The 12339-nt window shown below is 64.3% G+C and overlaps 1 protein-coding gene across 1 annotated transcript; it reads right to left on the reverse strand.

The window, feature by feature from the left end:
- Positions 1 to 6387: 6387 nt before the first annotated feature.
- On the reverse strand, positions 6388 to 7782 carry LOC132318805 (ammonium transporter Rh type A-like). The gene is made up of 2 exons (XM_059827405.1): positions 6677 to 7782; positions 6388 to 6610 (listed from the first exon to the last, which is right to left on the reverse strand). Exons 1-2 carry the CDS (start codon positions 7780 to 7782, stop codon positions 6388 to 6390), a joined length of 1329 nt encoding a protein of 442 aa, XP_059683388.1.
- Between the last annotated feature and the right edge of the window lie 4557 nt (positions 7783 to 12339).

Raw genomic sequence — 12339 nt, forward strand, 5'->3', positions numbered from 1 at the left:
GGACGGCCTCGCTGCACGCCGGAGGGATGTGCTGTTCCGGCACCGTGGCTGCTGGCATCTTGTTTGGAAACGTGGGGCAAATTCAACCCTGAAGGCAGCGGAGTTGCTACTGGTGGGTGCTCGAGTTGAATTTGTCCTCCTGGTTCAAGCGGTACCCAGGGACCGGCTCCATCGCTCATGGTGGGGGCTGGCAGGTTGGTTTGCCGCGGGATGGCTGCGTCAGGGGGCTGGAACACCAGAAACGTGGGGGAGAAGAAGGGGAAGAGCTGAAAAAAGGAGGCGAGGCGTTGGATTTCTGCGATGCTCCTGGCCCTGCATCACCCGCTGCTTTCCTGGGGACAACGGTTGCTTTTTGGGGCAGAAAGAGGACGTGTGGGGCCATGGCTTGGAGGGCTCTCCTGGAAGCGGGACCGCTGTGCATCTGCAAGGCTCTGAGGGTGGCCAGGCTGCGGAGAGGAACACGTGTCCCTAGTGCTGGGACAGACAGCAGCCGGGCACCCGTGGCGGACAGGGAAACCTGGGTGCATCCTGGGTGCCCGGGGAAGCCTGGGGAGCGCTGGTGCCCACTGATAAACAGCAAAACCTCAGGCAGCTGTGGGGGCTCGAGGCCAAGGCTCGGCCTCTGGGATGGGCAGCACCGCGGAGGGACCCGGCTGCCCGGCACTGCGGTGCCCTGGCACGTCCCGGTGAGCGGAGCCCGGAGGGACACGGGGTTCGGTGAGATGAGGAGCATCCTCCCTCATCACAGCGCTCTGCCAGCACCCTGGCCGGGGTCCCTGCTCCCCCGCTGGGTGACAAACAGTCTCTGGGAAGCCAGAAATAAAACCTCTCCTTCCCTGGAAGCCCTTCGGGTGCTTTGTCTGATGACCCAGTGGCTCTTGTGCTGCGGGTGGGTCCGGCATGGCGCAGGGTCCGGGCATGGCACAGGGGCCGTGCAAGCCCGGGAAGGAGCGGGCAGCGGCAGTGGGCACCGTGGCATCCTGCCTCTGCCCGCCGTGCCCGCGCCCCTGGCCCGCGGGGCCCCATCCTGCACGCTTACGCAGGTGCATGGGCGGTGGAGGAGGGGGCTCTGCTGCAGGAGCTGCCTTTCTGGGAGGCCGTTCCCCCTCCCTGAGCCGCGGGCAGGGCTGGAGCGGCGGCCGGGGACGGAGGGCTCGCCTTGCGCCCCTGCCTCAGTTTCCCCAACCCCTCTCCACCGATGCGGACGCTGCCACGGCCCTGAGCGGGGCCAGCCCGGGCTGCGTGGCTGTGGGGACACGTCCCTCGAGGACACGAGGTGGCAGCAGTGGGCTGTGCGCGCTGAGCGGAGCCGGAGGGCTGCGCAGGGCCGTCTGTCCCCGCGGCCCCGCCGGCATCCCCCGGCCCCGTCCCACCGGGGCTCGGCCGCGCTCCCCGCTCCTGGGGGGAGGCAGTGGGTGCTGCCGGTGAGTGGGACCCCCCACCCGTGCGCCTTGGAGGGGATGGGGGCACTTTTCCCCGGGGGTTCAAGCAGCCAGCTGGGGTGGGGGGATGCTCGGGGGTCCTTGCCCACCCCCCGCCTCTGCGAGCTGGGCTGGGAGAGGAGTCTGGGGGGGGCTGCACTGCCGGGGGTGGGAAGGAGGGGGGACCCCCCCGGGGGTTTAGCAGGGTGCTGGATGCACCCCTTGGTTTGATGGGGCAGGAGCCTGGTTTGGGGCGGGGGGGGCAGGCTGGGGATGCTGCTCTTGCGGGGTCCCCCCAGGGCCCGTGGGTGTTTAGCAGGATCAGGCCCGTGGGTGTTTAGCAGGATCAGGCCCGTGGGCCCCGGGAGACGTGGCCTGCGTGGTGTGGGGCAGGCTGGCGCCGGTGGTGGGGCCCATCTGGGGAGCCGCGGTTGGGTACATCCCGATGCCGGAGGCCTCCCGGAGCTGCACGGTTCTGCCGGAGCCAGCCTCGCCATGCCTGGGCTCCTTCCTCCCGGCTCCATCCTCCTCCTCGGGAACGAGCACTGCCTTCTTTTCCTCCTGCCCTTTCTGCTGCCTCCACGGGGGGTTTTGCACTGCTTTGAATTCGAGTTTCCTTTCTTATTCCCCCCCTCATCCCAACCACCACCCCCAAATATAACAACTCCCCCCTCCCCACATCCCACCAGCATCCCAAAATAGCCCTATTGATGCTTGCTTCCCTGCGGATGGGGCTGGGGGTCCCACCGGGGCGTTGCGGTTGTCCCGGCCGTGCCGTGCCGCGGTTCCCGCGGCACGGCACGGCCGGGACAACCGCAACGCCCCGGTGGGACCCGGTGGCTCGTGCACCGTCGTGAGCGGGACGGTGGCTTGGGACAGGGTGACTCACTGCCTTTTTCTGCGTCAAGGCTGGAGCAAAGTTTCCCCCCCCTCCACCGACCCGTCAGCACCTTCCCAGATAAAACAGAGCAATAACCGGCCCTGTTCGTTACAGGGAACGAGCCGGAAAATCTGGAAAATCACCGTGTGCTGCCTGCGCAAGCCCCCCCCGGCATCTCGCCCCGGCTGCTTCTGCAGGGAGGGAATAGGGGAGGTTGTGCCCGGTGCCACCGGTTCGGCATCTGCGTGGCGGTGGGAGACGTGTGCTGGGATTCACGGGGGTTTACAGGCGTTGGCCACGCTTGCCACGAGCTCGCCGCGAGCTCACCGCGAGTACCGGCTGCGGGGAGGGGGGAGAGGGAGCCCGGTGAGGCGGCAGGAATGAGCGCATGGAAAGGAAGGAAAGAGTGAAGGAAGAGGCAAGAGGGAGGGGAAAAGCGAGGTCGAAGCGATGGTGGAATCACAGCAAAAACAGCCGGAAAAAGGAAACAGGCCCTGAAAAGTCAAATAAAAATAGCAGCGAGGCGAACCCAAGTGTGCAGCACATGGGAGTGAGCGCATTTCCTTCGAGGGCAGCACCGCACGCTCCCGGCTGCTCCGGGGGGGCCGCTCTGATGTGGCTCCAGCAGCCGCTGTCGCTGTGGCCCCCCCCGTGCCATGCCAGCCGCTTGGCAGCCGGTCGGCGCCCCGCCAGCCCCCACCTCGCCCGCGGTCCGGGCGGGCTTGCGCAAGGCGCGCGCGCCTTGCGCAAGCCCGCCCGGACCGCGGGCGAGGTGGTTGCGGGGATGTGGCACGCTACGGGGCAGGACGTGGCACACGTGCAAAGGCTGCACACGCGTGTGTTAGAACACGTGGGGGATGCGCGGGGTGGGATGGGGGGGGGCTCGCTCGCCGTGCCTTCGCCCCCCGCGCCGTGCCATGTGCCGCCGGCTGATCGCCTTGCCAGATGCATCCGAGGGCTGTGCAAACAGCGCAATCACGGGCTTCCTCCCCTCGCCGCTTGTTTTGCAATCACGGCAGGGACCCGCCGGGAGATGGGGGACGGCGGCGAGCGCTGCTGGGTTTGCGGGGTTGGGGATGGGGATGGGGACGGGTGCTCTTTACCAGGGCCAGCATTCTGCATCCCAACCCAGCTGCGGGCTGAGCTCGGAGGCAGCAGCAGACCCCAGCATGCCGGGGGACCGTGCCCGGGGGACGGTGGTTGCCGTATTTCCACGGACCCCATGCCAGAAGCATGTTTCGCCCCTTCGCACCATCACCGTCCCACCGAAACGCAGCTGCCCCTGCACTGGAGCAGAGCTCTCACCATCCTGGGGTGCCAGCAGCCCCCCCGGACCGGTGTCCAGGGGGGTCCTCACCCACACGAGCCCCCTGCTTCGGTCCTCATCCCCCTCGCGAGCGGGGCTGGGGGTCTGTCCCTTGGCAGCCCCAGCGCTGGGGACACTGGCACACGCAGGCTGTGTCTGACGAAGCAGAGCAGCGTTTTGTTCTCTCCCATCTCCCTGCAGCATCGTAAAGCTGTTGAAAGCCCAGATTTATGGTGTGATAAACGCTAGGGGCTCTGCTGAATATTTTACTGCTCCATCCTTTGGAGAGCGGCTGGTTTGGAGGAGCGGGGAGAGCCGGGCGTGGGGTGGCACACCCAGCGGCATCGCTCCCCGGCTCCAGCTGGAGGTTGGCAGGGGACGGGGACGGCCAGGAACGGGGTTGCATGGAGCCGTGCCACGGCCCAGGTGGGTCCTGGCACCCCTGGCCGTGGGATGCCGGGTGCCTGAGCCCCTCTGGGCAGTGGGAAAGTGCTGACACCCCCCCCCCAACCCCACACCCCCCATTTTTTGGGCGCATTGCCGGTTTTGAAGGCATCTGTTGACCAGATTGTGCCACGGCGTGCCGGGGTGCCCATGCTAGGACATGCCAGCCGAGAGGCAGGGTGTGCCCAGGCCCAGATCTGGGTGCTCTCCCTCCTTGCACCCCCATCGCCTGCCGGGTGCCGCAGGCTGCTCGGCGGGAGGCTGCGTCCTCGCTGGGAAGGACTGGGTGATGCTGGAAAGCAGCTCTGCCCGGCTCCACCGCCGCCTTCGCCAGCAAGAGGTTTGCAGCCTCGGGGCTGCGCGTGCATGTGAGCGTGCACGTGTGTACACGTGTGTGTGAACACTTGTATGGGTGTGTGCATGCATGTATATGTCTGTGCATGTACGCACACGCACGTATTTGTGTATGGGCACATGCATGTGATTATGTGTGTGTGCATGCACACGCCTGCGCGTGCATGGGTGTGCGCGCGTGTGATTCCTCTCCATGGCTGCTTCCCGAGGGGGTGGCTGCAGCCCCCGCTGCCACCGGCCCCGTGCACTCTCCTCCCCGCCGCTGGAGCTGAAGCTGGAGCTGGGCGTTGGAGCCGGCAGGCCTCGGCACGGAGGGAAGCCAGCGGGACTGGGATGCCGGGCTCAGCAGGAGCGCCAGCTCGCGCCGAGGCTGGATGCTGCCAATGGGGGCCCCAGTGGTATTGCGGCTCCCCGGGCGGGCGCTGGCTCCGGCGGCTCTCGACGCCCAGCGGGAGCCAGGCAGCGGCGAGGGGCCCGGCTGGACCCCGCTCCCGCTCCGTGCCGGCCAGCGGGTACACGATGGCTCCCCACACCGGCATGGGGCACATCCACGCCGAGAAGCCGGGGGGCCGCCGCCGGGGCTTGGCGGAGGGCCGGGGGGGCCTGGGCTGCCTCCTGCCACCATGGCCCCCGGCCCCGCTGCTCAGCCCATGGCATCCAGTGCCGGGGCCCATTGTTCGGCCGCGCCGGGCTGCGGGGCAGGATTCCTTTGTCAGAGCTCGGCAATATTTTATTCTAACAATTAACCAAACACGCCCGGGCTCCCGAGCCTGTTTGTGATTATTGGAGGGCGAATTCCCCAGCCTCGCTCCCTCTTGGTGTCGGCTCCGCCTGGGGCCGTGCCGGGCGGAGGGGATCCAGCCCCGCTCCCGCCGGCTCAGGGTTGGGGACCCCCAACCGCGCTGAGAGCCCCCTGTTCCTGCGGCCAGCGCTGGGGGGGTTCGGTTGCCTCGACCTCCTCAGGAGCCCGCGAGCATCTCCGACATTGTCTCCGCAGCAGCGGGATCCGTGGTGGCGCAGGGCAGTGGTGACTCATGGATGGGGGGGATGTGAATCACAGCTCTCGCTCTCCGGGCAGGATGCGGCCCTGCACTCGCAGCTTGCCGCAAGCGAGCGATGGACCGCAGGCTTTGTCCTCTGTGGGCTGGAAGCGGCTCGCTGCCTGGGGTTGATGGAACTGGGACGCTGCTCTTCCTCAGGACCCCTCAGCTCCCTGGGACGCTGGCACAGCTTTCCCAGCCCCAGCTTCGGGGTGGGATGAGGGTGCTGTGGGGTGTGGGTGCCTCCTGCATCCCGGCTCTCTCTGAGGCTCCTCGCCGTGCTCAGGCTGAGTCCTCATCGCCGCTTGCTGCACTGGTGGGAAAAAAAGCCGGCACCTCCCTTTGCAAGGTATCCCGGAGATTGCCCAGCGCGGGTTATCAAATCCCTATAAAATCCCTTGCTTGGAGCCAGCTCAGTTCATCTCACCTCACCCCACCGCTGCGTTTCCACCCTCCAGGCAGTGGATGCTGAGTCCCAAGCCGCGGCTGGAGCCGGCAGCGAGCCGGCAGCCCTCGCCACGTGCTGCCTGCTATGGGCAGGGGAGCCCCGAGCGGGAGCTGGAGCCAAGGGTCGGGGTGGGCACCGCACGTGGTGATGCCACCCGCCAGGAGCGATGCAGCCGGTGCCGGAGCCCTGTGGCGGGGACGTCCGGGTTAGCCGGGGGTTATTAGCCGTCCCAGGGGAGACCCCCTGAGCAGGTTGTTTCTCCGGTCGCTGCCAGGGCTGGAGGGATCCTGGGAGCAGCCAGGGCAGAGGAGGGGGTTGCAGCCTTGGGGTGGGAGGATGGAGGAGCATCCTTGGCGGCTGGAGCCGGGCGTGGGGCAGGGAGTGGGCGCAGGCAGTATCTCTTGCCCGCGGCTCCCCAGGGGTGATGGAGGCAGAAAGGTACGACCCCTGAGCCAGTCCCCTGGCCCTCGCTGTGGCTACGCACACGCCAGTGCCTAAACGCGCTCCTTCAGAGCCAGGGCTCCTTCCTCGGCAGTGCCGCCTGGCCCTGGGTTCTCAGCCTGATCCTGGATCTTAAAATACAGCAAATCATCGAAGCAGAGCCGATCAGGCGGCCGGGCCAGGCAGGGCAGCCGGAGCGCGGCACCGGCAAGCAGCCCAGTGAGCAGTGAGCTGCTGATGGCCACCGCCAGCCCCGCCGCCTGGCACAGTGCCTGCCTGCCCGCCCCACGGTCCCCCCACCGTCCCCCCACCGCCTCACTGGCGTTGCCCCTGACGGGGGACACGTGGGAGAAGCGAGACCCAGAGGTGTCCTCGGATGCCACCAGGATGGCCATGACGCTGGCCGTGGCACCGAGGATGCCGGGCAAGCCGTGGAGGTTGTGGATGCCGCACTGGTCCTGCAGTGTGAGCTTCCTCGCCAGGAGCGGGGTGAGGAACCTGAAGCCAAGGACGCACGCCACGGCCGAGAGGCTGCCCAGGGCAAGAGCAGCCACCGGCGGCACGGCCATGTCAGCCACCGCGCCGATGGCCACCCCACCGGCCAGGCTGCCGTTCTGCAGGTGGCTGGGGCTGAGCTTGCCATCCCTCTCCAGCAGGCTGGAGGCCACCACGGTGGTCACGGCGCTGGCGCTCATGGCCAGGAGGGTGTTCAGGATTGCGCGACGCTGGGCATCTCCCGGTTGGCAGAGGACGGCCACGAAACTGGGCCAGAAAACCCAGAGGATGAGCGTCCCCACAAGGGACATGAGGTCAGAGCGGTGTGTTGGGGTCTCCCTGGGGTGCACCGGCTGCCGTGCCGCCCCGAACAGAGCCTTGGACACACCGAGGCCAAAATAGCAGGAGAAGACATGGATCGTGATGGTGCCCCCCACATCGAGGACGCCCAGATGGGTGACGATGGCCCACTCGCTGGCGAGGTAGATGGGGACTTCGCAGGCAGCCACGACGAGAAGCTGGCAGGGGCTGGTCCTCCCCAGGATGGCTCCCACGGAGATGAGCACTGTCACGGCAGCAAACTCAGCGGTGAGGAGGTTGCGGAGGTCCAGGTGGGCCTGGCCATGGTGGAAGTGATGGAGCAAGCTCTGCAGCACCAGCGCCCATTGTGTGGAGAAGTTGAGCAGGAGGAAGTTGTGGGTGAGGGCGCTGAGCCCGTAGCGGGGCAGGAACGTCAGCAGGAGCCCCAGCCCCACCACCAGCATCACCTGGATGTCCTGGAAGAGGGGGAAGATGCTGTAGAGCTGGTTGGCCACCAAGTTGGCATCCTCTGCCAGTGCTGAGGACTCATCGTAGGTGATGAAGAGGGCGAAGAAGAGGAGCAGGGCGCCCTGGAAGAGCCCCAGGGAGAGGGGCAGGAGGCGGCGGGGACAGGCGGGGGACGGCGCGGCCATCCTGGGCAGACAGGAGGGGACGGTGACCGGTGGGGTGGCTGGGCGCGGGGCGGCAGCCCGGGAGCACCCGCGGGGTGAGCTCTGCTCACTCCTACTTCGGGGTTTTATGGCCACAGTTAATTTTTAACCGAAGATATAAGTTTATGTGCCAGAAGAGGAGGTTTTTCCCCCTCCCTTCTTTAAACACAACGCCCATAAATTACCCACGTGCTCTTGTTTGGCCACCATAAAAAGTGGACTTAAGGGGGGTTATTATTTTGAAGGGAAACAAGAAAAACCTGCCATGGGGCAGAGCGGGGAGAAGGACGACCTGCGAGGAGCTGGCCAGGGATGACGGTACCACAGCAAGCACCCCCATTTAACCCAACCCCATCCCGGGAGCGCCGACCGTGCCGCTGAAGCCCCAGGAGCGATGCTGGGAGATCAGATCCCCTCCAGCTCCTGGGCTCGCTCCGCCGCATCCCACCTGGGGACGGCTCCGGCACTGCCACCACCCCACGCTGCGGGATGATGCACGTTTTGCTCGGCAGCTGCCCGGATTTTGCGAAGCGCCATAAAGCTCCAAAATCAGGGCCGAAAAGACCATTTTCTCACAGGTTTGCGTTGGCTTGAATGGCTGGAAATTCATTAACAATTAGCGCGCGAGAAAAACAAAGCCCAGAGCAGCCAAGCTGCTACCCCGAAGTTTCTGGGTTGCTGCTTAGTGTGACATTTTGCCAGTGAATGTCTGGAAAAAAAAAAATTAAAAAAAAATATATGAGAACCGCAAGAACAAAAGGCAGAAGGGTTGGTAAATATTTGTTCCAGAGAGAAGATATTTTTGTGCTGTCCCTGATCTCAACACCCCTGCCGCGGGCGCTGGCTCCGCGCCGCTCTTCGTCATTGTTACTGGAGGATGAGGCAGGCAAGGGCGCAAAATGGGAAACAATTGTTGAATAATCTGCGCGAGGCTCCTCTGCCAAACCCTCCCCGGCCATTTTTCAACCCAAAGATGCTGGAAATGGGGGCAACGTATAGGAGGAGGAGGTGCTTTGAAGGCAGCGCCTTTGGGGGTTGAGGAGGGGTTGTGTTGTGCCCAAGCTGCAGCCAACGGCAGCGGAGGGGTGGTGAGAGCTGCGGGGGCTTGCGGGATGGGACCCGGGATGCTTTGTCTGCCCGTAACGTGTCCCCACCGCACCACTGGTGCTGCTAACGGCAGCAGATGCTCTCACGGGGATCCCTCGCCCAAGGAAATGTGGGGCTGCGGTCCCCACAGTGCCGTATAGCTCTCTCCGGTGTCCCCGGGGTGGCTGGGGACGGGGTGGGATGGGTGGGCAGGATGTGCCCATTGCTCCTGCCCGTGCCCACACCGGGGCACAGCCCAACCCACTGCCCGCGGCTGCTGCCGGCTCCCACCTCCACCAGCAGCAGGGATGGGGGACGAGGGGAGGCAGGCGAGGCCTCCCCCACCCCTTGCTGGTATAAAAAAGGTGAAAAAAGGCGATATCAGCCCCCCAACCCCTCACCTGTAACCCTTTGCATGCCACGCCAGCCCACCAAAGGGGTTTTCAAGGGGACAGCCTGGTGCAGTAAAACCTCTTTGCTTGATGGCGGGTGAGATAAAACCCAGGGTGATGCTCGCAGCGGGCAGTGTTCCTGAAATGGAGGAGCCAGGATGCTCTTAAAGAGCTGGGGGAAGTGTTTTGGCCCCGGCCAAGCAAGGGAGCTGCATGCGAGCAAGGGTAGGGCTCACCCCGGTGTGCCGGGCACCGGGATGCTCACTGCTGCGCGCTGGGTGCTGCACACTCACTCCCCTCCCGCTGCCCTGCGGCGGCTCAGCCCTCCCCTTGTCCCCTTCCCGCTTCAGTCTGGGGCTTCTTTAAGGTGAGGCTGAAGGAAAAAGCTTTTGAACAGGTCTTTCAAAAAGCAGAGAGTTTTGAAGATTGCAAAGTTACGGCAAAGTGCCTCCTGTGAGGAGGAGGAGGATGCTGGAGGAGATGCGTTCTGGAGCATCCCAGCACTGCCGGATCTGCTGGAGAGGACAAGCAGGGACATTGGGAGGTTTGGGGTGTAAAAGCCCTCCTGGATCCGTCCGTCACCTCTGGCAAGGGGTGGAGGCGCGGGGATGCCGGGAGGTTGGGGTGCCCTCACTGGACTCGGCTTGCCAGGTCAACAGAGGCTGTGCGGGGGCACACGGGGAAGCGGCGCGGGATTGGGCTGCCGGGCTCGGTGCTCGGGGACGGGGGTGTTTCGGGAGGTGACACGGCTCCTTATCTCAGTTGGCAGGCGATAGGGAGTTGCAGGCTCAGCGGGACGTCCTTGGACACGTGCTCTTTTTCCACCTGGAAATCTTGCCCTGGCAGCACTCGGGGATTTGGGATGTTTATCGGGGCTCCCAGAGGGGCAGAATCCAACGGAGGGGCTCCCCCACGATCCGCAGCCCCTCGCATCCCTCCCGCCAGCATCCCTGGATCTGCTGCATCCAACGCTGGCCTGAGCTGTGCCGGCACATGGGCATACATGGAGAACAGTGCCAACCACCACCACGCTCCTTTACCGAGCCGTTGGGTACCACCATCCCCTTCCCTTGGGAAAAAGGCCATCCCGTTTGGCCTCCTGGCTTCCCAAACCAGATGAGGTGCAAAGAGCGGCGATGCCCAAGCGCTCCCCGGGCCAAAGACCCCTCTGCAGAGAGGAGGGAAGCCCTGCCGGGGCGCAGATTAAAAAATAACCTTTATGGCACCCATAAAAGAAGGTCGAAGTTTCAAGAGGTCGCTGGGAAGGTGAAAGTCCCCCCTGGCCCTGGAGCACCCCCGAGGGTGGTGAATGATTAACCCCGCAGTGCAGGGCGTGCCGGCGGGATGCCGCGGACCTCGCGGGGAGGACCGGGCGCCGAGGGGAAGGTCCGGACCCTCCGGTAACATTTTCCAGGCATGGGGAGTTTTCTCTCGGCACCGAAGGAGCGGGGATGGAGGAAGCATCTGGCGAGGGCTGGGGCGGCGGGGAGGGGACCATTGAATTCCACCCCCCACGTCCCCCTTTCACTGTGTGGGCAGTTGTTTTATGGCAGGAGGACTGGGGAACCATTTTAGCATGATCCACGCTGAGACTGCTAGAGGAGTTCCCCGCTGAGGGCTGGATACAAAGAAAAGCTGAATTAACCACGGGTCATATAAGGCAACAGGATCTGACAGATCCGAGCCAATATATGCTGGCAACAGCCAGTCCATGGCACTGTGAGAAAACACTCCTGCAAATTTAACAAATCCCTATGGTCTAGAAAGTCATGTACAAGAAATTACTAATGAAGGGATCTAGTCATATCTGGATTTCCAGACGTTGGTCATGCTCCCACCGCATTTTGCAGGCCATATAAGTACATGGATCTGAATCCCGGGCGCTGGAGACCGGGAGGATTGTTCCGATCATCTTGTCTGACCTCCTGCGTCAGACGAGGGCTCCCGGCGAGGAGGTGATGCTCAGCCCAGCCGGGCGGCAGCGGCCGGATCCTGCGGCCACGCCGGGCTGGGGTTGGCCGGAGAAGGTTTGGGAACGCCGTGGTGGCACTGGGGTGGCTGGGTGCCCCCACACCGTGGCGATGCGCTGTCACCCGGGGTTGAGTTCCGGGGACCCGCTGCCGGGCAGGAGGGAGCGGGAGCTCCGGCTTCGTCCCCACGGGGCTGCGAGCGGGCGCCCGGCCGAGGCACCGCGCGGTGGGGAGGGACTGCAGACAGCACCCCCGGCCTCAGCATCGCTCTTCTCTCCACCGCCCCTTCCAGTCGCTCTCCTGAGCCCGAAGCACCCCAAAACCAGCCGTTCCCTAAAGATCCTGCCAGCAAGCTGGGCTGCCCGCGGAGCTATGCCTGGCTCCCGCTCCGGCCCCTCCGTAGGTCCTACATAAACACCCGCCTGGTGTCTAAGCGAGCCAGGAGCGAGCACCACGAGCGTTTTAAAAGCCCCGGTCCAGCTCTGACCCCAGGAGCCCCGGTGCTGGCTGTCAGGCGGTGGGTGGGGGGCCAGCCCCCCCTGCTCCAGCCCCTCGCAGCCGGGTCCTACTTGGGGGGGGGGACGGGACACACAAAGCCGAACAGACGTCACAGCGGCATCACGCGGTCCGAGTGGCCTTCTCCATCTTGTTAGCACATTGTGTAACACAACATGTGGAGGCGCTGGGACCGCACACGCATGCACTCCCCGACAGCCCAACCGGGGGGAAAAGAAGGGGGGGGGAGAAAAAAAAAAAAAGAAAAAGAAAAAAAAGGAAGCAATTTAAGCTTTGAATCTTTCTCTTTAAAATGTTCTCATGGCTTCATTAGAATTTGCAGCCACAGAGGCTTTGAAGAGCATGGTATAAGGAGTGAAACATCTGGAAAAATTAGGATTAATGAAAACATAATTCCCAAGACTAAAGGAAAGATTAATCCTGCGTTACCACTTGTGTGTTCCACAGCTTTTCCCCAGCTCGTAACGCTGAACTTATTAAATCGCCCTGAGCTGAGTTTTCCTTTTTCTCTCTCCCTCCCCTATTGAGCCCAATGGAAGCGACTGATGCCAAATGTAACGATAACCAACTGTGCC

Source organism: Gavia stellata, chromosome 20 (assembly GCF_030936135.1).
Source record: "Gavia stellata isolate bGavSte3 chromosome 20, bGavSte3.hap2, whole genome shotgun sequence".
NCBI classification, from domain to species: domain Eukaryota; kingdom Metazoa; phylum Chordata; class Aves; order Gaviiformes; family Gaviidae; genus Gavia; species Gavia stellata.